The sequence below is a fragment of the Felis catus genome, chromosome A3, assembly GCF_018350175.1.
Source record: "Felis catus isolate Fca126 chromosome A3, F.catus_Fca126_mat1.0, whole genome shotgun sequence".
Taxonomy (NCBI): domain Eukaryota; kingdom Metazoa; phylum Chordata; class Mammalia; order Carnivora; family Felidae; genus Felis; species Felis catus.
In genome coordinates this window covers 117,048,289-117,072,869 of record NC_058370.1, presented here as the reverse complement: position 1 = coordinate 117,072,869, position 24,581 = coordinate 117,048,289, and the positions used below count along the sequence as shown (strand labels likewise).

The 24,581-nt window shown below is 53.0% G+C and overlaps 1 protein-coding gene and 1 long non-coding RNA gene across 10 annotated transcripts in view; one reads left to right on the top strand and one right to left on the bottom strand.

The window, feature by feature from the left end:
* The window catches only part of TOGARAM2 (TOG array regulator of axonemal microtubules 2), a 72,366-nt gene that overhangs the window by 34,861 nt on the left and 12,924 nt on the right, over window positions 1-24,581 (top strand). For all 9 annotated transcript variants that reach the window (XM_045054746.1, XM_045054741.1, XM_045054743.1 and 6 more), the window contains 14 exons: window positions 364-639; window positions 2,554-2,765; window positions 3,700-3,890; window positions 6,830-6,876; window positions 9,186-9,352; window positions 11,794-11,941; window positions 12,147-12,308; window positions 14,370-14,523; window positions 14,638-14,743; window positions 15,512-15,747; window positions 17,698-17,856; window positions 22,235-22,352; window positions 22,728-22,822; window positions 24,361-24,553. In XM_045054746.1, the coding sequence (XP_044910681.1) occupies window positions 364-639; window positions 2,554-2,765; window positions 3,700-3,890; window positions 6,830-6,876; window positions 9,186-9,352; window positions 11,794-11,941; window positions 12,147-12,308; window positions 14,370-14,523; window positions 14,638-14,743; window positions 15,512-15,747; window positions 17,698-17,856; window positions 22,235-22,352; window positions 22,728-22,822; window positions 24,361-24,553 (2,264 nt within the window). The remainder of the gene's footprint in view (window positions 1-363; window positions 640-2,553; window positions 2,766-3,699; window positions 3,891-6,829; window positions 6,877-9,185; window positions 9,353-11,793; window positions 11,942-12,146; window positions 12,309-14,369; window positions 14,524-14,637; window positions 14,744-15,511; window positions 15,748-17,697; window positions 17,857-22,234; window positions 22,353-22,727; window positions 22,823-24,360; window positions 24,554-24,581) is intronic.
* Window positions 1,102-7,433, bottom strand: LOC123384569. Its single transcript, XR_006595859.1, has 4 exons — window positions 7,119-7,433; window positions 1,680-1,830; window positions 1,482-1,593; window positions 1,102-1,242 (listed from the first exon to the last, which is right to left on the bottom strand). It is a non-coding gene; the product is annotated as an uncharacterized LOC123384569 (long non-coding RNA).

Genomic DNA, 24,581 nt, shown 5'->3' with positions numbered 1-24,581 from the left:
TTCTCTTTTCAATCTGCATTTGGTATCGTCAGGTATATCGAGTGCATTGGTTGGGATCCTGGAGATTGCCGGATGGTGGTCCCTGGGCAGAAGGCCAACCCTAAGTATTTGTGGCCTCACATCTGTGCTGTGAAAGGGCTGTGTAGCGAGTCCCCTTTTCTTCTCTCGAGTAGCTCATGACCCAGGTCTTCACAGGTACTGTTGGATGAATGAACTGACCCAAGGAGTGACAGTAACATTGAATGATCGGGAGCACGGGACAAGTCCTGACTGTTCCAAGGAAGCAGCACCAAAGGTTTTGCTGGTGCCTGGTGCCGCCTTGGGCTCTGTGTGCCAAGCCTCTCCTGCTTCTATCTCCTCCAGCCTCCCTCCAGCCAGCTCCGAAGGTCCTGCAAGAGGAGCCGTTGCAGCCCTTGAGTGGACAAGTGGACCCCGGCAACCTCAAGCTGGATGCCCCTCCAAAGGGATGGCAGGCCAGGAATGGCCACCCCAGGAACATTGCTGCCTTATCTCTGGGGCCCAACCCCCCGGCACCCTTTTTGGAGTCTGAGGCCAACAGTGTGGCCCGGGACACCACCCAGATCAAGGACAAGCTCAAGAAAAGGAGGCTCTCAGAGGGCTTGGCATCATCTTCCCAAGGTGAGCCCTGGGCCCTGCCCACCTGCCACCCACCCACCCTGAGGCCAGGGACAGCAGGCTACCTGGCCGTGAGGATCAGTAGGTATCTAGCTGGCAGCCGGGTTCTCTCCAAGCTGCTCAGGGTGAACCCACCAAGAGCCCTGTCACCATCTACCGGGGAATGCCTGGGCCCTGCAGCGGTCTCCCAACTAACTTCCCCATTCTCTCCCTTGCCTCCTTCTAGTCCTCTCTCCAGAGGCATCCTTTTAATTAATTAATTAACTAATTTCCAAGTCATACAGCTTCTGGAATTGCCAGACCAGTGACTCTCTCCCTGAGAGGCCTGAAGTCTTTTTTCTAAAAATTTTTTTTTCAACGTTTTTTATTTATTCTTGGGACAGAGAGAGACAGAGCATGAACAGGGGAGGGGCAGAGAGAGAGGGAGACACAGAATCGGAAACAGGCTCCAGGCTCCGAGCCATCAGCCCAGAGCCTGACGCGGGGCTTGAACTCACACGGACCGCGAGATCGTGACCTGGCTGAAGTCGGACGCTTAACCGACTGCGCCACCCAGACGCCCCATGAAGTCTTTTTTCTAGACGTGTCCTGTCTTTTCACAAAGGTCTAGTGGAGGAGAAAAAGAACAGGAGCTGTGCAATGTGCAGATAGGAAGTGATCTTGATTGAGCAGGTCCCTCGGCAAGTGTGGCAGGACAGGGATCTCTGGTACCCTGAGTGGGGCTGGGGCTGCCCTCACCACTCTGAGTTGGGGCTGCATTGGCCTCTCTGCACCACTGCCCAGGTGGGGCCCAAGGTGGGCATGCTGGTGGTGACGTCCCCACCTGGGTTGTGACCCCTCCTCACCTCCCTCGCCGCACCAAACTGATGATAGGGCAGGGCGGAGCCGGGCTGGGCAGGGTTGCGGAGAAGATATTTTGACTTGGTTGTTTTGATGCAACCACTTTGGAACAAGGAGCTGGAACAAGATGGCCCTCGAAAGTTCAGTGCTAAGTATTTTCACCACCGCCAAAAAATTTGCAAAGACCATCCTGAGCTCCTTACTGTAGGGATGGCAGGGGGTGGGGCAAAGCGCAGTGAAGATGTCTGCCGGACGCATGAGGTACTGATAACAGAGCTGCAAGTGTGGTGGTCTGCTTTTAGACTAGGTCAGGGTGCCCCCTGTGTCAGAACAGCGACGCTTCCACATCATTAGCTGAAAAGGAACGGGAAACAGAAGTAAGTTATGGGCCAGGTACTTTCTTGGCATTTTATGTAAGTTACGTCACTGAATGTTTGGACAACCCCGTGATGTGACTACTTTCATCTTACAGAAGAGCAAATGGGGAGTCAGAGATGTACCCAAGGTCACACAGCTTCTAGCCAGGACGGGACCCCACTCTCCTCACCCCTCGTCTAGTACTGGTAGATTTCCCTTCCTGCCTAGCCTGCCTCTGAATTTTGTTTTATTAAAAAAAAAATGTTTATTTATGTATTTTGAGAGAGAGACGGAGAGAGAGAGAGGGAGGGAGAACACATGCAAGCTGGGGAGGGGCAGAGAGAGAGAGAGAGAGAGAGGGGAGAGAGAGAATCCCAAGCAGGCTCCTCACTGTCAGCACAGAGCCCAAAGTTGGGCTTGAACTCACAAAGCGTGAGATCATGACCTGAGCTGAAATCAAGAGTTGGACACTTAACTGACTGAGCCACCCAGGCACCCCTGCCTCTGAATTTTAAATAGGTGACTTGGGCCCTTTCTACCAAATTTCATAGGAGGGGGAGCAGGCCCTCCGCACCGTCGGCTTGCTCGGCCTGGTGGCGGGGCGGTCCGGGTGGATCTCCTTCTGTCCCCGGCCTGGCCTTCCATCCCTGTTGCCAGTATCTGAACTGTCACCCAGCCCGTGCTCCCGGGACTAACTTATTCCTCATTCTTATCCCGCAGTCTCTCTGGATCCTTTGGGAGGCCCCAGAGGAGTTCCTCTGAGGAGCTTCATCCCCCGGGCCACCTCTCAGAGGCTGCTGAGGGTGCCCAAGCCGATGCCCCCCATCCAGAGCATCCCCACCACCCCTGAGGCTGGCGGAGCCAAGGAGAATGGCCTGGATCTGCCTGGGAGCAGCCAGGGTCCCCAGGAGCTGAGACCCGGAGCCCAGGAGGTGAGGTGACCCAACCGCTCTGAGTTTTACCTCTCGGTCCTTCTGCCTTTCTTTCCATTCTTTACTACCCCTGGTTCCTGAGCCTCTAGCTTCTCAGACAGTGTCTGAGGGGCCACCCTCAAGGATGGGGCTCTGGGTCCTCATTTCATCTTTCCGGCAGCATCCCAAACCTTCATGGCCGGCCTGTGAGCTTTGGCTGGCTGCCCCAGAGCTGTGTGACCACCAGTCCTACGGTTGGTGGTCCCTAGGCCTTCTCTGGTCTATATGTTCCAGAATTCCTCATGCTTCTGACCCTCCCCGTTATAGGCTGAGGGGCAAGAAGGCTGGGCTAAAACTCAGGAGTCTTGGTCTATATGTTCCAGAATTCCTCATGCTTCTGACCCTCCCTGTTATAGGCTGAGGGGCAAGAAGGCTGGGCTAAAACTCAGGAGTCTTGGTCTATATGTTCCAGAATTCCTCATGCTTCTGACCCTCCCCATTATAGGCTGAGGGGCAAGAAGGCTGGGCTAAAATTCAGGAGACTTGGGCTCTAGTTTCCACTCTGCCCCTCACGGGCTGTGTGACCTTGGGCCAGTCACCCTTCTCTCTGGGTCTGTTTTGCATATCTATAAAAAGGAGGTACTGGACCAGATGTTCTTGAAGACTGCTTTCAGCATTGATGTTCTAGGATTTCCTCAAATGACAAGAAGAGAAAAATAAATAACAAAAAGGAAGTAGGGATGAGGGGGACCCCTGGCCAGTCTCCTGTCTTGGAGTGGTAAGGAAGCGCTGAGCTTTCTGGGGAGTTCTAGGGGTGTGTGGCTGCAGAGAGAAACCAGAGGACACTTCCCAGCACTGCCTGCCACCCCACGTGGCTCCTGACAAAAGGGACCACCCTGTATGAGGGGCCTGGGATGTGAGCATCCAGACCCTTTCCCCCAACCTCCATTCTCAGGTGCAGATCTCCAGGCACTACCTGCACTGCAAGGATGAGAAGATGCACAAGTCACTGGGGGGTCTTGTGATCCCGCCCATCCAAAAGGCCGGGGTGCCCGCTGGGACCCCCTCCGGTGCACCTGGCTCCCTTCCCCGCCTCCTGCCTCCAGGCCAGGATGTCCTCACGGGCCTGAGGGTCCCCCGCACACGGTAAGCTGCCCTAAGTCACAACTGCCTTGTAGTCCTCTCTCCGATCCCTCCAAGATCCGCTGAACCTCCACTCCAGCGCAGGTCTGGGGCACCCGGGGTGTGAAGGGCCTGGCTCTCCCATGAGCCACAGACCTGAGGAGGCCAAGGCGAGCTGGGTGGTCTGGGCTTAGGAGACAATGTCTCAGCCTCCGTCTTCCACCAGTTTCTTATCTGTGGCTGCTGTGGTGATGAATAAAATACAAGCTGTATTTATGGTAGCATATATTTTCTTCATTAACGGATGCTACAATTGCAAGCTTTATCATGTGTGTGTGTATGGAAGCAGGAGGGAGAGGTCCACAAAATTTTAGATTTTATAAGGGGTCTTCAGACTCGAAAATGTTTGGGAACTGATGGGGTAGAGGGTTGCTGTGTTGTTAATGAGTCCACATTTATGGCTCATAAGTGGGACAGACGGATCTCTTCAGATGGCCTAGAACATCTCCATGGGCAGGTCAGACTAATGTCAGAGCAAGTGTGTGTGTGTGTGTGTGTGTGTGTGTGTGTGTATGCGCGTGCGCATGTGCACATGCGTGAGAGAGACAGAGACAGTGGCAGAGACAGAGAGACAAGAGTGAGAGGGAGAAAGGCCTCATTTCCTGCATAGCTTTGGGGCATGCTGTACTGAATTTTCCCATTTCTCTCATGCGTCCTCACCTCTCCATTTCCTATGCTGCCTTCCCTTCTGTCTGTATACATGTCTGCCTCCTTCTCAACCCTGGAGGAGTGTGGGCCTGCTCCTGGATTGGAGCTCCATCAACCTCTACTTCCTCACATTAGGCCCCTCCTCCTTTCTGCTCGAACATCTACTCCTTCCTTCCCTCAAAGCCGTTCCTGGGGGCTGGAAGGACTTTCTAGCCCCAGACCAGTGACCTTTACTCCCATCTCATTGCTCTTGACTTCACATCACATGGGGCATTGATGTCCTTGGAGTCTTCTCCTTCCTTGCCTTCCTGACTTTGAAACCTGCTTCTTGACCTTCTGTGACAAGACCTTCCAGACAGTCTCCCCTGTGCTCTCCTTTGTCCGTCTCTTAAGCATGGCCATTCCTGAAGCTTGTTCCCAGCCCTTTGTACCCATCTCCTTGTTCTCCCCTGGGGGAGTCCTGTCTGTGCTGGCAGCTTCCAGGGATGGGTGTCTTCCTCATGCCCTGCTCGGCCTTGAGGTCTCCCTCGAGTCGAGCTCTGGATTTCCATCCTCCTGTTGGGCAACTCCAGTCTTGTCATGTCAGAGAGAGGGAGGCTGTGCCTCCGTCCCAACCACACAGATGGGGCACCTCATGTTTCCCCAAACTGCCTCCCTCCCATGACCTCCCGATGTCCACTGAGGTGCAGGCCTTCTCTTGCTTCTGCCTTTCTTCTCAGTTTTCACTCACTGGCTCCCTCTTGAGCTCCCTGACAGCTCTTAGCCTGGCTCCTGGCCCCCCTGGGCTCTGCATCCTAATCTATTCTCATCCACCGCCCTCTGTACCTTTCTTCCACACGATCCACATTTTTTGACTTCCTGTGCCAGCACCCTAAAGTCGACTCTCCTTGGTCTGATATTCAAGCAGGCCCCCTGTGCTGCTCTGCAGGAACCTTCCCACCCCCAGACCCTCCAGAGCCCTGGGCGGCGCCTCCCCAACCCTAACACCAGCCTTTCACTCTGCTTTCAGAGCCTACTGTCCTTTAATCCCTGGTTCCATGCCTCTCCTTGTGCTAGTCTTCCCTGCCCTCCTCCAGGAGGTGATGGGGAAAGGGCATCCTCTGCTCTGTCCACACAGCAACCAGCCCATGGACTGCCTGACCACAACCCCTCCACTGATTTGTTCAACTTTTTTTAAAACCTCGTACCTATTCTTTAACTTGGGGCACTACAGGGCAGAGGCCATATCCAGAAACCTCTGCAGCTTCCATGGTGCCAAGCTTGGTCCCTGGCATGGATTATACACACACACGATAAATATCTGCTCATTTGCTGTCCAGTTATAGCATGGATTTTTCTCCATTAACTCTGTGAGGCTAGCAAATAGGTGGGAAGGAGCCTCCATTACCATTTCTTTCATTCATTTGCTTTTTCATCCATCCATCCATGCATTCATTTACTTAGCTAAGAGCTAGTAAGCACCTACTATGTGCCATGTGCTGTGGAAACAAAGCCAAACAAGACAGTCTCTGTGCTCTAGGAGCTCACGAGAGAGATTTACTAGTAACCTACTGAATCGAGGTTTAGTGAGGTAAGAACTAAGGTAGAAGGCTGCCCTTGGTTCTGGGGAGCCCAGTGGAAATTGATCTCGATTAGGCTAGGAAGCCTTCTTGGAGGAGGTGAGGCCTGAGCTGAGCTTTGAGGGCTGAAGGAGAGTTTGGGAGATGAAGAGGGAGAGATGGAGATGTTCACGGAATTGTCAGGGGTTTGCACGGCAGCACCGGTGTTTGTATGACACAGGCGGGTGAGGTTAGCAGGGTGGCGAGGCCCTGTGTGCGCAAGTGAGGACGGTGAGCTTTAGCCTGGAGAATGAGGTGCTGCTGAAGGCCTTTCGGTTTGGAAGTGCCATGAGATCTGAGTTAGAAAGGCCACTTTGACTACCACAGAGGGCGGTGCACTCTGAGGCAGAGGCTGCTACGGGCAGTGCGGGGAGAAGCCGTGGGCGCCTGGCAGGGCAGAGGCAGTGGTCTGCGGTGTCTGGACCCAGCCTGGCCTGATGTGGTCTCCCGGTCAGCCTGCCCTTGACTTTGCAGATGGAGTTACGTCTCCTGCCGCTTTGAACTCCTAGCCAAGAGCCTCTTTACAGAGCCGCCCACAGCCCCTCTACTGTGTGCCCCGTCCCGCCCACTGCCCCATCCCGGGGCTACCGGACCCCTCACAGCAGGGGCTCTGTCTTGCCATCTCTCATAGTGTTTTTTCTTCCCCGTTCTTTTAAGATTGGTTCGGGAGAGTGGGCCTCGGGAGAAGACCCCTAAATCTCTGGGTATGTACCCCCCCTGCGCACTCCCACTTGCTATCTATTCAACTCCCTGCCTCCTGGACTGGGTGTGGGGGCAGAACTGGGGTTCGAGCAGGCCTGAGCACACTCGGACCCGAACCCCTCATTTCATGGATGGAGAAGCTGAAGTCACCGGCGGTGCCGCTTTGGGGACCAGTGGCCCTGTGCTATGCCCGGCATGTGGACCCACACCAGCTCATGAGCCAGCTGAGAGGGAAAGTGCAGACCTTGCGTGACAGAGGAGTGCATGCTCCGAGACTCTGCAAGCTGGGTTTTGTCCTCAGTCTCGGCACGGAGGTCTCAGTACCAGCTTATCTGTAAGCGGGTCCACATGGCTCCAAAGACGGAGCTTCTGACACGAGGGGCTGCCTCTGCACGGTTTTGAGCAAGTGGAGGAGGATACTCCTCACCAGACCGAGTGAGAAATTAAACCACATCCCGTGAACACCTTAGTCAGCTGGCCCTAGAAGGTTTCAGCATCAGGGGAATATGGCCAACTGGGTGGCCAGTGAGAGGCCAAGGCGCAGAGAGGCTTCAGAAGAGGGAGCAGGAAGCTCTCTAGCCTCACTCTGTGACCTCACTCTGTGACCTCACTCTGTGACCTCACTCTGTGGAGAGGAGGGAGGATGAGCCCTGGGCAGGTTGGGGGAGGGGATCCCCAAGCCCGGGGATGAGGGCTGGAGGCCACTGCTGTGCTGACCGGCAGGAGGGGGCAGACTCCTGGTCCAGCTTTCTGGCAGGCCACTCTGTATAGCTTAGCAGATGGGTCCACTGGCTAGGGGGAGGCTGTTGCCCAAGAAACCCCAGGGTCAGGACTCAAGCTGAGCCCGAGAGGTGGTCCTGGCATAGAAACTTCTGTGGTGGCTCTTTCCCCTGCTGCTCTCTGGCTGGGCTGCAGTGGGGTGACCTTGGGCAGTCTGCTGTGACAGCCACTGGCACCCACGGTGTCCCTCAACAACTACCCCTGAGGGTGCTGTCAGGGGGTTGGGCCAGGAGACCCCAGTTTGTAACCACTCCTTTGTCTGCATCGCAAGCTTGCTGCTTGAGAACCAGGTCCCCGGGGGCTTGGTGGCAGGGTCCAGGCTGCTCAGACAAGGCTTTTTAGGGCCTCTCTTGGAGGTGGAGGTGAGGAGAGGGGATGCCAAGTAGTAAAGTCCTTAAAGGGCCCTCTGACCCTCCAGTTGTCAGCTGGGGATAACATTGCCCAATATGTGTAACACGTCTACCACGTAGAAGGAGCTCGCACGGTATTGTCTGAAGCTGAGGGCTTCCCAAATTTTGTGGCATTCCTGCAGTCCTTGCCCTGGTTAGCTGGTACCTGGACATCTGTGTCCTCTGCCCTGCCCTTTACTTTTGGACAAATGGAGGCTTCATCCCTCCTCCATCTTGGCCCTTGATCCTTCTCCTGGGACGCAGGCAGAGGGATCCTTGGTAGGAGGCATGGGCTGGGCAGAGGTCCAGGGTAACCTGGGAGCCCTCCTGGAGGCCCCAGATTCAAGACACCGCTTCCAGCCTCAGGTGGCCCCAGATATTTAAGGTCCCCTTATTTGCAGGTTCACCCAAGGACAGTGAGCTCCAACCTTTGTGAACAGGAGAACCCAGTTAACATTTCTTTCATTAAAAGAAAACTAATCCACCCGTCTTGCCTCCATCACAAGACAACATACTTTTGAAATTCATTGATTAGGAAAATCTAGATTAACAAAGAGATACTAGTGATTTGATGTCATTTGGAAATCAGTTTGTATTGTATCAATCACAAGAGCATCTGAAGGTTGCTGGGTCTCAGCTTTTCCGTCTGTAAAATGAGAGGACTGGACTAGTATTGTTGGTTCTCTGGTCTCTTCATGTTTTGTGATGAGGGCGCTCATTTTATTTTCTCTCTTCCTGAGGTGCACACCTCCCAGGTAAGACAGATGTGCATTCTCAGGAAATATCTTAAACTTCTTAGACAACAGACCTGCCCCCTGTTTTCTGCCCACACTTCCTCCCTCCCTTCCCTGTCTTATAATAAGGTATACAGTAACTATTGGATGGATGGATGGATGGATGGATGGGTGGATGGGTGGATGGATGAATGAAAGGAGGAGAACATTCTATGCCTGCCAGTGCTGTTCTGTAGAGTAAATTTAACCACAAGGAAGTACTGGGCAAAACAATGGAGAGAGGCAGTCTTAGGCAGTAAAATGTTACACCAACCACAGTGTCATAGGGCCCCAGGACAGCCCAAAGGGATGAATACTGCCTCAAGGTGCTGGGTGTCCTCAGCTGCACTCTTGTTCTTGACTCCTCAGAGCCAAAACCTTCGGCTCCACCTGCCAGACACAGGTCTGATGCCCCCGAGAAGGCTGCCCTGCCTTCATCTCAGTCTGCTTCTACGCTGACAACCTTCTCCTTCGGCCATGCCAAAGAAGCCCGCCTCTTGCTCAAAGAAGAGGACCAGAGGGAGAGCAGTACCAAGGTATCTGGAAAGTGAGGGGAGGAGAAAGTTGGGGTCAGAGTGGACCACTGGATGAACACAAGCATGCTTCTGAAGTACATAAAAGTGGGGCCAGCTTGAGGAGGGCAAGGAAGAGCACTGAGGCAGCTACCCTGGTACTTAAGGCTGGAACCTATAGATGGTTTGGGGATCAGGACCGAAGAAAGGGAGAGAAAGAGGAGAGAGGAAGAGAAGGGTGGGGAGGGTGGCTAAGTGAAAGGCAGAGTACAGTGGGGATCTGAGGGGTGAGATGGGGGAGGAAGGGAGGGCAGAAGGAGGTCACACATGGTTCGGAAGGAAGCAGGATGTGGAGAGTACAGAGGGGCTTAGGTGAACCAAGTTGAGTAATTTGAACCAACACCCAATATAGCAACTGAGAGGCCGCTGACTCAGAGGCAGATCAGCCAAAGGCTGTGCTTGACAGGCTGACAAATACCTTGCACTTCTAAGGTGACCTTGGTCCACATGATTCTCTTCCCTGGTCTGGATGAATTCACTAAAACTTGAAGAGTCACTGTTATGGGAGATCCGTGCTCAGTCTTTGAAACAGAGATATAAAATACAAAAGGACTGCTGTGTGCATGAGCTATGTTAGGATCCCGTGATGATGATGATGATAAGGTCCAGGTGCCACAGCTCTCCCACACCAGCCAGGGTGCCAGGAATGAAATGAAGGCAAAATGATTCAGGGCCATGAGACGACCTCACCACCGACCCACCCTTGGCCACTCACACCCATGGTCAGACCTTGGGTCTCATGATAACTTCATCCCCATGGGCACCTCGCTTTCCAGTGTCCCCATCTCCTGTTGTTCTGGCTTCGTCCATCCACAACCCAGCCCCAGCATTGCTCCCTGCTCTTGCGTCAACAACATCCTCCTTGAAATGGGACCACTCCCATCAGCATCTTAGCTCTCTGTTATTTCTGTATTCTTCGGAAAACCAGACTACTCCCTTGCCTGCACCCATTCTTTCCTGAGTCCACTGCAGTTGGGTTTGGGCCCCACTGACACTGCTCATGCCCAGGCCACCAGTGACCTCCACCTCCCATCTGCAGCACAGTCCAGTCCTCCTCTAACCTGACCCACCAGTGGCTTTAATGGCTTGTCCTTCTTGAAGTCTTCACCTTGGAGGGGAAGCAAGGGGGTGGTTTCCTTCTTGATTCTCTGCCTCCGTTAGATTTCATTCCTTCCTGGTTCTTCTTGGCTGACTCCTTCTCATCCTCCTGCCCTCTATACACTGGAGGCCCCAGAGCCCTGACCTCTGGCCTCTGGTCTATTTATATTGACCCCCTGTGACCTGATCTAGGCCAGGCATTAAGTGGCATCTATATGCTGAGGACTCCCAAATTTCTCTGTCTGGCCCAGACTTTCCCCTGACCTCCAGTAGCAGTTAAATTATATTACTAAGTGTGTATTCACTGACACTCTGCATTTCCATTTAGATATCTAATTATATTTCAAACTTACCTTATCCAAAACTCAACTGTTGAATCTTTACCACCCCCCTCCCCAAATCTCCTCTTCTCCCAGGGTCCCCTCTCAGCGAATGGCAGCCTTCCAGCTACAGTGGCTGAAAATCTTGGGCCCATCCTTGCCTCTGCTTTCTCTGTCACCCCACACCTCATATATCAGCCAAAGTGGTGGGCCCTACTTTTGGGACATGTCCAGAATCGGGCCACTTTGTCATCTTCATTCTTGCTGTGGTAGTGCAAACCCCACCACATGTAAACTCTTGGTTCTATTTTGCAACTTCTTGTGAGTCTTAAGTTGTTCCTAAATATAAAGTTAAAAAAAAAAATAGTAACACTTAGGGGAACCCCCTCACCCCCCAGTGGAAGTCAGATCATGTCACTTTTTGTGCTCAGAACCTCAGCGGTTTGCTGTGTCCTTCAGAGGACAAGCTCAACTCCCCACCAAGGACCACGGCGACTGGTGCACGCCTGCCACCTTCCACCCTGTGTCCTACCATCCTTTGATTGGTGTGGTCCAGCCAGTACCCTCACCCCAACCACACCCAGCACGCTCCAGCCTCGGGGCCTTTGCGCTCTATTCCCTCTACTTAGCACACTTCTCCCCTAGAAATCTGCATGGCCCCTGTTCCCTTATCTCATTCCTGTCTCTGCTTAAATTTCACCTCCTCAGGGAGTCCCTCTGGGTCTTCCTACTTAAAATGGAAGCCCTATCACCCTCTGTCCCTTATTCTCCTCCCGGTACATATTGCCTGATGTTCGAGATTGGTCTGTTTGCTGTCTCCCCACTCCATGGCAGCCCTTAGGGAGCAAGGTCTTGGTGGTTGTGTTCATTCCTGGTACAGTGATGGCACACAGAAGCCACTCACATTCCCAATGATTGAATAAATGAAGGTACAGAAAACACAGTTGGGTCCTCAGGGTAATGGAGTTTGCCTTGACCTTGTGCCAGATCCAGGTCACCATCTCCAAGTCTGCCCAGGAGAAGATGCGGCTGAGGCAGATGAAGGAGTTGGAGTTCCAGAGGGCACAGGAGCCGGAGAGGGAGAGGGAGCTTGCTTCCCAAAGCCTGGGCTCCCGGAGAGCCCTGGTGAAGGAAGGTACTGGGTGCCTAGGGCAGGATTCCCTCAGGCTGGGGAGACCTCTTGGCCAACCCCTGGGCAAGAGAGGGACTACCCACAGCCCCCATGTCCCCCAACCTCACACCAGACAGGGGGCCATGGATGGGCCCGTCCCCAGAGGAGGACACTGGGGCCGAGGACAGGTGGGACCAGCTCCATCCTAGGACTTTCTTTGCCTCCACAGGCCTCCTTCCCCTCCGGGGCAGTGGAACCTTGTCTGTGTCCACTGGGCTGAGCATCCCACGCAGAAACATGGGTGTCACCCTCAGGAAGCGGGCCAACCGGGCCTCACTACCCAGCATCCCTGTCAGCAAGCAGGAGCCCAGCTTTGCCCGCCATGCTTCAGGTAGGGGCCAGACCGACTGGCTGGGGGGCACACGTCCCACTCACTGTGCTGCCTCGGGATGCTCTGCGGGCACGACAAACGTGACCGGGACTGCTCTGCTTCTCCTCATTACCCATGTTAGAGTAGAGGGTGGCCTGAGGTGCAATCACCTTGCCAGAGAGAGAGGAATAGTGTGGGAGCCAGCCTGGAGACCCAGGGAATTGCAGCTGAATTACTGGGAGAAGGGCAGGTGTGTCCAGCCCACATGACTTGTCCTAGAGGGCTCACCAGTGCACCAGGACCACAGATCCTGTGGAAAGCACCCATGAGAGTAGCTGGAAACATCAGGAAGAGGAAGAGAGCGGTCTGTAAAGACCTTGGGTTCCTACACTTTGCCTCATAAAGTGTCAGTGTTAGATAGGGCTGGTTAAAGCCTGCAATCTCAGGATCCAAAGGTTCTGTGGGATGCTCAGGAAGGTGCCAAGGGACAAAGGAGGCTCTGACCCCATTCTACCCGAGCAATACCTATTTTGCCTCACTTTTTTGTTTATTGCATAACCACTTGAGAGTTCAAGTTTGAAAGATTTTCTACTAAAGAACATTGGAAAACAACCAGCCTGGTTCACAGTTTCTTTAAGTGGGGAGTGTGGTGGGACCATGGTGGTAGAATAGAACACCTTTTTGGTGCCAGAAATAATATTGACTCACCCTTCTTTTCCATTCTCTTTCTATCCCTCTGATTCTGTCAAGCAGAAAGTCTAAATTCGGTGCGGGTCTTTAGCATGCCTTGCAGACTTGGAATCTCCTTTTTAAACAAAGAGATCTTCCTTCCAGCTGGAGGCATCAGAAACTGGCTATAATTTGATAGCTGGAGTTTATATCATCCTTTTACTTTTCTTGCAAATATCCTATTCTATGACAAAATAATATTTGTTTACCAATTACAGCAGTGACATAAATCTCCCTTTAGAATAAACTTATTTAAGATTCCAAAAGTGGGTCAGCTTGAAGAAACATGCCATATGAATAAAATTATAGGTAATTAAGAGATATGACAAATAATCGTGAAAGTGGTAATTGAATGGTTGACACTCAGGAGATATTGATCTAGATAATCCACTCCATTCATTTTACAGACAACAGGACTGAGACCCAGAGACCCAAAGTCCCCTAAGTTGACTTTAGGTGATGGTGGCCCATAGGGACTCAGATTTTGGCTAATGACTCTTATCCAACACCAAAGCTGAGAGGAGAATCCAGTCTCTGAAAAGTCTCTGAAAAGAAGTAGCAAGGAAGTGAGGTGTGGCAGTGACAGCTCTGGGTTCAGAGCAGACCCTCTTGTCATGGCTCCGTGGGGGGACTGTGGGGGAAGGGGCCCAACCTCTGAGGCCTCAGTGCTGTGATTCAGGCATTGGACCAGATAGATGACTAAACTGCCCTCCTGTTCCACTAGGATTGTGTGATTCTGGCCCCGTCCCCAAGGAAGGAGAGCCTAGAAAACATGACCCGATTTTTAAACAACATCCCTGCTTTTCGGCAGTCCCTGCCAGTGTGGCCACATCTTGACCACGCGGGCCCCAGTTAGCTGCGTTGTCTCATCTCCCTGCTTCCTCCTTTGGACCACTTCCTTGCCTGTGGGCAAGTTCGCAGAGGATGGAGAGTGGGGGGGAGGAGGACAGACTGATAACACAGGTTCCTGGGTGGGGATGAGGTTAGAGCACGACCAGTGTGAGTAGGGGCTCCCTCCTTGACAGATGTATGAGCCTCACCCAACCACAGATAGGGTAGGATTGGGGGCGAGTCACTGGCATGATGTGCTTTGTCACATGACATCAACAGCATATCACAGGCCAGCTTGTTCAGAACCATCAGGTTGGCAGGGCCGGGACGGAAAAGGCCGACGAAAGGTAGAGTGCTGGGTGGTGTCCGTGTCCCCCCGGCGGTGAAGCACAGGCCCTGCCCTCTCGGCCCCCACCAGTCCCTTCTCTGAGCACACCTCGTGTGAGGGGGGCTTGGGACGCAGCCAGGCCTGGGTCCTCCTGCTGAAATGCTCCCTGTTCCTTCTCTTTTCTGTGAGTGCAGCCAACTCACTCCCTGCGGTGCTTGCCTTGGGGTCTCCCGAATGGGAAGAAGAGGAGGAGGAGATGGCTCTCAGAGCCTCTAAGGAGCTGAGGCCTTTCTCGAACCCTGAGCTGGGGCTGATGGATGCCCTCCAGTGCCTCGAGAGCAGCGACTGGTGAGGAGACGCCTTCTCCCCCTACTGCAAGGGGAGGGGTGGTGGCAGGGGCGCCCCTGGTCTGCAGGGCTCCTCCCTACCTGCCTGTGACGAGGTCTGGAACTCGCTTCTCAGGCAGATGAAGGAGAAGGGCCTGGTGAGCATTCAGCGCCTGGCGGCCTGTCATTCAGATGTCCTTGCTGGGAGGCTGCACGACGTGTCCTTGGCTGTGACGGGGGAGGTGAGGCCACCTAGACAGCTGGGCACTGTCCCCACCCTGCAGCCACTCCCCCTTCCCTGGTGCCCCTGTTCAGTGAGGGTCACATGGTAGCCACGGAGGGGCCGTGGCTCCCTCCCTGCTTATTTCTTAGCCCTCAGCCATGGAGGTGGGAGGTACCCGCCCATTTCTCAGAATGGAAAACTGGGGCCTGGGGTTTCCTTTGTTCTCATCGCTGGGTATTGTGATAATCGGAATCCTGTATGCCCATTTGCCACAGCCCTGTGTTGTTCTCTGTACTCAGATGCCTGAGCAGGGTTGGAGTGTTCTGGGCTAAATCTCCATCTTCAGGGAAGTTGTAACATTTCCCAAGGACTTTCTCCCCTGGTACTGGTCCTGGGCCTAGGCTGGGCCTGGAGGAACAGTGGGGCTCCTTTTTGGGAATAGACTATTCCAGTGGTGAGGGCGGGGCAGCTTGTGAAGACCAAATTGAACATTATTTGTAAAGGTACTTTGCTGACTAAGTGTTGCCCAAATTTCAGATGTTCAAATTTCAAATTACAGGTGGAATTAGTAATTATGGTGATAACAATAACAGTGTTTTTTAAGAAAATAGGGCTGTTTTGTCCAGAGCTGCTGCAAGGTTTTCGTTTCCAGCCTGGCAAGGCCTAGGCCTGCAATGAGGGTGGAGGTGGTGGGAGAGGGTGGTGCCGTGCCCTATTCTTCGTATGTTCTGGAGCCCTTGGCAGAGTCCAGCGGTCCTGGAGGGTCCCTCTCCCATCTTTCTCCTAGGTCACCAACCTCCGCTCCAAAGTGTCACGCCTGGCCATCAGCACCCTGGGGGACCTCTTCCGGGCCTTGAAGAAGAACATGGACCAGGAGGCCGAGGAGATCACCCGCTGCCTGCTCCAGAAGATGGGGAATGCCAGCGAGTTCATCCAGAGAGCGGCCAACCGGTCCCTGGGGGCCATGGTGGAGCATGTGACCCCTGCCCGCTCCCTGGGGGCCCTCACCTCAGCGGGCATCTAGTACGTGCTGGCTCGTTGTGGGAGGGGTGGGTTGGGAAGGTAAGGCGAGGGGAGAGGCCTGGGGATGTGAGGGGAGCAGGCAGATGGGACAGGTGCCTCACACATTTAGCTGGGGGAGGAAGACCCTGCTTCCTGGGGGGCTTCTCTCCCGCCCTTCCTGGGCCAGGCTGGGGATAATGAGGTGAGCTCAGGGCAGCCCTGGGCCTCAGCTGGAAGGGGAGAGCTGCTGTGTTCTGGGGAGATCATAGTGTCCGTGGTAATATCCTGGAGACAGGGCTGAGAGGCAGCCTGCAGCCTGTACCTCTCCCAGGGGAGGGGCGTTCTTTCTGATGAAATCTGGGCTGTGAGGAGAGCAAGGCACAAAATGTTACTTCGGCTCACACCTCTTGGCATTTTCCTGGGCGGAGGAAGGTGCTTTCTACCATCGGAGGCTTTCTGCAGCCAGATTTGCTTTCACTTGTGGAACCAAAACTAAAGCAAAACCAAAACCATTTCCCAAAGCCTTTCTCTCAACCCCAGAGCTGGTCATGACGCTCCTGTAGGAGACTTCTCAGATAGACCCCAGGCTGTGTTGTAGCAGCCATTGCCTTTGGTAATGGCACCATAGCCCAGTACAGAGGGTAAGGGGCTCCAGAGCCGTGTCGCCTGCGTTCACATCCCAGATTGTTACTTAACTTCTCTGTGCCTTGGTTTCCTCATCTGTAAAATGGGGATAATAATGGTATATTCCTCATAAAACAGTGAGGAGCGGATGAATTGATTCATGAAGGAGCACTTAGAACAGTGCCTGCCTTTACTAGAACATTTATTGAGTGCCCACTGGGGCTGTTATTAACTTGGGAGAAATTAATTGTACATTTTCTGGATTCCTCCCTTAGCCACAGCTTCCTCACAGGCAAAATGATGGTAACAGTGGCTTATGGAGTTGAACCGATAATAGATGGAAGGTGTTCAGCAGGGTGCCTGGCTCAGTGCATGCACTAACTACAAATTGAACCACCCTATCATTGTCGCAGGAACCAGGGTCAGGTGTCCTCGGGGCTGCACACTTGAATTCCCAGGGATCTGGCTAAAATGCAGATTCTGATTCAGATGCTAATGGAGCTGGTCCTTGGGCCATAATGAGTAGGGAGAACCCAGAAGACCCCTTTGTGTTACACTGGGATGGGACCCTGGGGGAAATAGGGGTCAGTGCTGCCTAATGAACTGTGGACACACAGGCCCCATTGGAAAAGGTGGGAAAGAAACAAGTGGCACCCTGATGGGCTTCTCTTGTAAGATTTCAGGTTCCTCCTGTTGTGGTTACCAAGTCACCCATTGATCCCCTGTCCCTCCCTCCTGTCTCAATTCATCTCAACAAACGTGCAGTAAGCTCCCACCACGTGTGGGCATGTGCCGGGCACCAGCAGGGCACAGGATTCCACTGAGAGGAAGCTTGGTGCCAGCTCCCTGGGAGCTCCTAGCCTGGTGGGAGAGCCACAGGGGTGTACCTGTACTTCCCAGGGGACAAGGGGATATTCTGCCTAGGGGGCTGGAGAGGGCAGAGATGGAGACGTTGATTGGGTAGGATCTTTCTAGGTGAAGAAAAGACGGGGAAGGCAAACATGGGCTCAGGAAGGCACAGGGGTGGTGAGCCTTCAAAAGACACACCAGTCCAGCTCTCCCCTCCCCTCTGCCAGCCTCCAGCACCTTTGGCAGGGACTGTGGAACAGCATCAGGTGGCTTCAGGTGCTCCTTCTTCCTTCTGTTGTTGCCATTGTCATCCTGGGTTCTATTGTCAGGACGTGGCTGCTCTTTCCTTGAAGATTCCCTATAGCCCGTAGGAGGCAGATTTCAGAGCCCATCACAGCATGAAGCATGGGTGCACAGGTGTAGGTCCATGTGTGGCACTCTAGGGACCCCACATCCCATTCTGTGTGAGCCCTTGACTGTGATTTTATTTCCTTTCAGCCACCGAAACCCCTTAGTCCGGAAATGCACTGCCGAGCACCTCTCAGCCGTCCTGGAGCAGATAGGCGCCGAGAAGCTTCTCTCAGGCACCAGGGAGAGCACAGATATGCTGGTGCGCAACCTGGTGAGGCTGGCCCAGGACTCCAACCAGGACACCAGGTGATGCAGGGCCGGGGGCCTGGGGGCTGCTTACCTGGCCAGCCCAGGGCAGATAAGACAGCCAGCCAGCCCTGAAGGCCCTGGCCCCCCATAGCTCAGCTTCCCCGGGATCGGATAGACTGAAGCTGTTTGCTTTCCTCAGGGCTGCTGTCTGTCTCTGTGCACAGGCATAGCCAGGCCTGTAGGAGGGTCCACACTCCCTGCCTCTGGTTCTCCCTCTCTCCTGCTGCCCTCCCTCCCCATCCTGACCCACCCCAGTTCCACTCTCAAAGACCACTGTTCATTCCTTCCAAGGATAGTGAACAGATCATTTTCATTATTAGGAATAGGGCAATGAATAAGAAAAATTAGGCCTCTGCTGTCCTGGATCTCACCCCTAGTCTGGGTAGGCAGAAAATAAAGAAATTATTATGATTCTTCTAGATATGGATAAAGGATACAGAGGAAAAACGCCACGATGTAACGGAGAATGGGGTGGCAGCTACTTTGATTACAAGTCTGGGGAGATCTTTCTGAAGGGTGACATTTGAGTTAAGAACGGATGGGCCAGCAGGAGCTAGCTCTTTGGGGGTCTGGGGTGCGAGTGTCCCAGGCAAAGGAAATGGTACAGAGGCCCCGTGTTGGAGGAAGAAGAAGGCTGGGCTGCAGGGTGCCTGGTGAGGGGGGGGGCAGTGGGCGGGAGATGAGGCGGACAGGACAGGGCCAGGCCTGGCAGCGCCCCACGCGCCACGGCCAGGAGCTGGGATTTGGGCTGGTGTGTGACCGGAGGCCACCGGAGGATTTTTAGTAGGAGTGTGAGGAGATAATTCGATGGTGTTAAACAGGAGAGTGACAGAACCTGATTCACTGTCTTGGAGAGCTAGGGTTAGGGTCCAGTTAATCACACTCCTTGGTTCCTGGGTCTGGTCACCAGATCTGGAGACCACACCAGCTCGGGGACTGCTCCACAGCCGTGTTCTGTGGTGTGCACCAGCCGGTGCCTTCACACCAGCAGTCCATGGGTGGGCCCTCCCCACTGCGACAGTGCCCCGCATCACATGCGCACATGGCTCCCTGATGGAGCAGAGAGCTGCTGGGAATGTGCCCTGGGGGCAGGACTGTGGTCAGGGGCATGTGTCCCCTGGCGCAGCCCGAGCACTACAGGGCGCCCGGGAGCACGCTGTGCCCCTCCGTCCCCCACCCATGGTGCCGCTGCCCACGTCCTCGCGACCTTGCATTATCTGGATTTCTAATTTTCATTGATCTGATGGGTAAAAATAACAGTTCATTATTGTGTCAGAGTCTCCTCCCCCACCCCGATTACTAGGGTTTATGTTTCTTTATAGGCTCACTGCCCTTTTGATTTTTAAAAATAGTCTTTCTGGGGGCTCATTGGAGGATTGCTAGGAGAGAGGGAGCAGGATGGACGAGGGGCACCGGACAGAGGGCTGCTCCCCAGTCCCTGACAGGGGTGCTGGAGGCTAGCAGAGGGTGGGGAGAGCTGGATTGGGGTGTCTTTTGAAGGCAGGGCCAACAGGATGTGGGTGGTGAGGCTTTCAAAGTGAAATCAAAGATGATGCTTGGGTTTTTCAGCTGAACAGCTGGGTAAGTGTTAGTGCCAGTCACTGAAATGAGGATTATTGGTGGGGAGCCAGAAGGTTTTGTAGATTTGTTTTTGGTTGTTGGTGGGGGGATGGAAATCAAGATCTAATATCTCTCCAGCTCGAATGTCCCTCTCCTTTCTGACCTCTCTTCCATTGCAGGAATCGACCACACTCCATTTTCCTTCTTGGCTCCTATGCCTCCCGGTGTCTGTGGCCCTGCACTCCCGGGTTCTGCTCTCCCTCTGTGGCCCCCTCTCTGCCTGCCTGCCACAGCAGTGTCTTCATTCTTGTCCCCCACTTACAACTCTCCCTGACCACTGTCACCACTTCCGTGGCTCCAGCCCGAACAACTCTGATGCTTCCTAGGGTCTCCCTTCCCTGAGCATCAGTGCTTTACCTCTATCTCCAGAGGGCCTGTCACCAGATGTCCCACTGTTATCCTTGGGGCAGAGTTTCCCTCAATGAACCCATTGCCTTCTCCCCAAGCGTTTCTCTGGCTGTGTTCCCTCTATTATTTTTTTAAAAAAATATAATTTATTGTCAAATTGGCTAACATACAGTATATACAGTGTGCTCCTGGTTTTGGGGGTAAATTCCCGTGATTCATTACTTACATATGACACCCAGTGCTCATTTTCCCCTCTTCCCCACCCTCCCCCCATCAACCCTTAGTTGGTTCTCTGTATTTAAGAATCTCTTATGGTTTGCCTCCCTCCCTCTATTATTTACTGAGTCACTGAAGATGCAAAATGGAGAACTTCCTACTTTATTGATTCTAAAACACACAGTTTCCCCCACATTTTAGTATCTTACAATCAGAGGCGTCTCACCATTGCTGTTGGCCAGGCAGCAATTTTGATTTGGGTTTTACTATCTGCACATTTACAAACTTGGGTCGTTATTGCTCATAGCATAAACCCTTGAATTACAGTTTGCATTGTAGGAAGTAAACTATGAGGCTTTCTCTGCTTGTTAGCCTTTTATATTTATTTTAAGAAGTCACCGTGGATGCTCTGTGGGGACTTGTTGAGTTTAATTGCTCTCTAAAATGTCTTGGAAATATTACACTCTTATTCGGCATTGAAATGAAAAGTTATAGTGTATGAGAAAAGGTATGGAAATAGAGAGATGGGACATAAATTAGATATTAATGCAAACAGTCGTCATGGAAGGAATAACCAAATTCCACATTTTCTTACAAGGCCACCACAAACCAAGTAGTTTACCCAACCTAAGGAGGGAAGGGCACTACTTAAAAGTAACGTCTCTCTCTGCCCCTCCCCCGTTCATGCTCTGTCTCTCTCTGTCTCAAAAATAAATAAAACGTTGAAAAAAAAAATTAAAAAAAAAAAAAAGTAACGTTAACTCCGTTTCTGAGATAATACAGAGAAGGGTTGCCTTCCGACATGGGGCAGTGTCATAGAAGGCAGTGGAAATTGCCAGTGTTTTCTGTTTCTGTTTTTCCTTAGTGGAAAATAAGTCAATGGTGCATTTTATGATCAGTGGAGTCTTAGGTTGAGTGAAATACGAGAACGGAAGATGCTTTGAGCTCCATCTCCAATCAGCTCCCACACCCTGAAGTTTCAACTTTCTCCGCACGTCCTGAATCTGACCACCCCTCCTTACTCCCACTCTACGGCTTTATTTCAGGACTTCATCATCTCTCGCCTGGACTATTATGGTGGCCTCTTAGCAGGTCCCCTGCCCCCCTCCCCCCTGCCTTGTCCACAGAGACGCATCCTCCACACTGCTGCCAGAGACATATCGACTTCAGTGCAATTCTGATCATTCTTCAGCTTCCCACTACACGCAGGTTAAAGCCCAACTCCTTCATGTTTTGAGAAATTGGGTCGTACCTTCTCTGTATTCTATCCCGCATCTAGGTCTTGCCTGCTGTTTTGCAACCACAAGCCTGCTGACATGTCAGACCGTATAATGGATCCTAGAATGATGCCCCTCCACCACCCTCTTACCCCCTAATCCGTCTCACTCTTGAACTCCTACTCATCTTTTGTGTCCCAGTCTAAGGGTCACCTCCTCTATGAAGTCTTCCTTGATTCCCCGCCCCCTCCACCCAGCACTGTTCACCAGGTAGAGCTGACCACTTCCTCCCATACTGCCCCACTGCACCTTTCCTCAGATTTCTAGATGCCCCATACTAGAAAAAGTTAAGTACGTTTCAGTATAGTCATCCAAAGGAATATTATGAATGCACTAAAAAGGATGACATGGGAAGATGATTAATGATAAAGTGAAAAAAACCAGAGGCAAGTTGTATATACATTCTGATAGCAAAGAAAATGTATATGCACCAAAAAGACTACATGGAAATAGGTAAAAATTTAATAGTAGTTTTCTCTTGGTAATGGGGCTTTGGGTGATGTTTATTCTTTTATGAATCTAGTTTTGTTTTGTTTTTTTTAATTTTTTTTTAACGTTTATTTATTTTTTTGAGACAGAGACAGAGCATGAACAGGGGAGGGTCAGAGAGAGGGAGACACAGAATCTGAAACAGGCTCCAGGCTCTGAGCTGTCAGCACAGAGCCCGACGCGGGGCTCGAGCTCACGGACTGTGAGATCATGACCTGAGCCGAAGTTGGCCGCTTAACCGACTGAGCCACCCAGGCGCCCCTATGAATCTAGTTTTTAACTGCTCAATTAGCAATTCCTGTCTTCATTAGAAAAAGTATTAAAAACTCTGTTACTACAATTAGAAAACTTATGTAAATCTGTAAAGCAGATTTATGATGCATTTCTATGGCTATTTTTTCATCCCTTTCTTTCTCCTGTGGCAGGTTTTATGGCCGGAAGATGGTGAATATCTTGATGTCGAACACGAAGTTTGATGCATTTCTGAAGCAGAGCCTCCCGTCCCACGACCTGCGGAAGGTCATGGCTGCCATTAAGCAGCGGGTGAGTCGGGGGCATGAGCAGGTCAGGGTGGAGATCAGAGCTGGGCCGGTCAGGGGAGTGTGCACTCCAGAGGCTTCCATTTCACTCACAACCCCTGCTTGGTGGGATAAATGTGATTTCCTTGCTCTGTGCTCAGACCTGGTTGTGCTCCTCTCTGCCTGTGTCCCTTGAGTTGCTGGGCGTCCACACTGTCTCCTGTTAAGTGAGGATCTTGACCCCTGCCCTGACTACCAGGGCTCCGGAAGGCTCAGCTGTTCCCTCCGAAGCTCTGCCGGGTGGAAGGGGTTATTCCTTTCCTTATGGTGTAGCCTGGAGTGGCCGGCAGTTCCCCAGAGGGCCACCCCTTTGGTTCATGTTCTGTGTGCATTTTTCAAGGGAATAGAAGACAGTGATGGACTTCCATCTGCCAAGGGCCGCAAGGTGTCAAGGAGTCTGGTGCTGTGTGAGAACGGGCTGCCCGGCGAGGATGGGTATGGCTGCGCCTGTCTCCCTGCAGCTTTCGTCGAAGGCTGACGACACAGACGTCCTGCTTGCCCTGGGCCAGGGGTGGCTCTGGGAGTCTGTGTGGATCTGGGCTACGGTGGAGATCTAGTTGGGTCTGCAGCACTCATGGGTGAATTTATAGGAGGTGTTCCCCCACCCAAATCTCAGGGAGACCACATCATGGGACCAGAAGCACTTGCCAGTAGAAGTTGGCCGCTGCGGTCTTGCCGAGTGGGGTGCAGTTCCGCTCGTACAGGCAGGGCATGTTGCTGGCCAGGCCCTCTGTGGGCACTCAGCGTTTCTCTACCCGCTTAGAGCAGCACACCCTTTTGCCATCAGGGTGCCCAGCCTGGGACAAATTTAGAGGCAGAGCTGGGAGGAAGGTAGATGAGAGGGAATGGGCGGAGAGGCTGGAGGGTGGGTAGGTGCTAGGAGGAGCCGAAACCAAGCAGAAACCTCCTGATCACTGATGTGGTGTCGGGGAGAGATCATATCTGAACTCCTTAGCAGGCGCCCAGGAAAGTCTCTGTCACCTCTTTAAGATTAGCTTCCTGTTCTCTCCTACACACAGTCTCTCAGCCAGACCGGAGCAGCTCATGTTCCCTGCCCATCCCCCTTCCCCACCATCCTATCTCCTACTGAGCCTTTCTTTGCTTATGCTGAGCCACCTGCATCTAGAACATGCCTGCTTATTCTGCAAGACTCCACAAGATTCGGATCACTGTCACCGTCTCCCCGAGGCTCTCTCTGTGCCCTCTGTTCTTCAGTACTCTGTCAGCCGGTTGACCCACCTGTCTCCCATTGGTCTGTGAGCTCCTTAAGGCAAAGGGCATGTCTTTCACGTCCCTCTTCTCGGTGGCCAGTACAGCTCCTGGCACTCAGTGGGCAAACAGTGTGGAGTGTAGGACTGAATGACAGAATGGATGGTGTTGGGCTCTTTCATAGGGGACTTGGGTGCAGGGCGTGAACTCAGAGAGCCGGCTTCTGAGCTGGGGTGGGGGATAGGAGTCCTGTTTGGAACTGCTCTCATACTGGCTGCACTGGATCAGGGGATACTATAGCTATGTGCCCCCACAATGATAGAACAGGGAGTCTTAACATTTCCTTGGTCACTGGAGAAGGGCAGGGCCTAGGCAACCAGGGCTCAGGACACAGTCAGCTGGCAAGACCTTTCCTCACTCCTACATTAAATGTGCAGTCATTCTTTCGTGGACTCCCCCTTCTCGCTCTGGTACCCATCCCCCATTCTTCACATGTTTTCTGAAAAGAGAAAAAAAGGCAGGAAGAGAGAGCCCTGTCCCCTGATGAAAGGATGGGGCTCCAGGCAACCTGATTGTTGTCCCCTGAGGAAAAGGCATTTCCAGAGTTCTGGGGCCAGCGTCCTCAAGCAGCGGGTGGAAAGCTGGGGGTGGACTAAGCTGCAGGTGACACTCCTGTCTCAGTTCCACCTGTCTGGAAGGGGCATGGGACAAGAGGTGCATCCATCTTCTGGGGCTTGCCCAGGTCAGAAGTTCCTTCTGCGTAGGCTCAGTTCCAATGGCCCTCGGCTGGCAAGGCTACGGCCCTCCATGCACAGTGGCCCGGAGGTGGTGGAATGGCTTCGGGAGCTGACGCGACTGCTGGAGGCCAGAGAATACCAGTCTCGGATGGAGGGCGTGGGGCGGCTCCTGGAGCGCTGCAAGGCTGAGCCAGAGCTCATCACTGCCAACCTGGTCCAGGTGAGCGCTGCCCCTTCCCTGCTGTCTC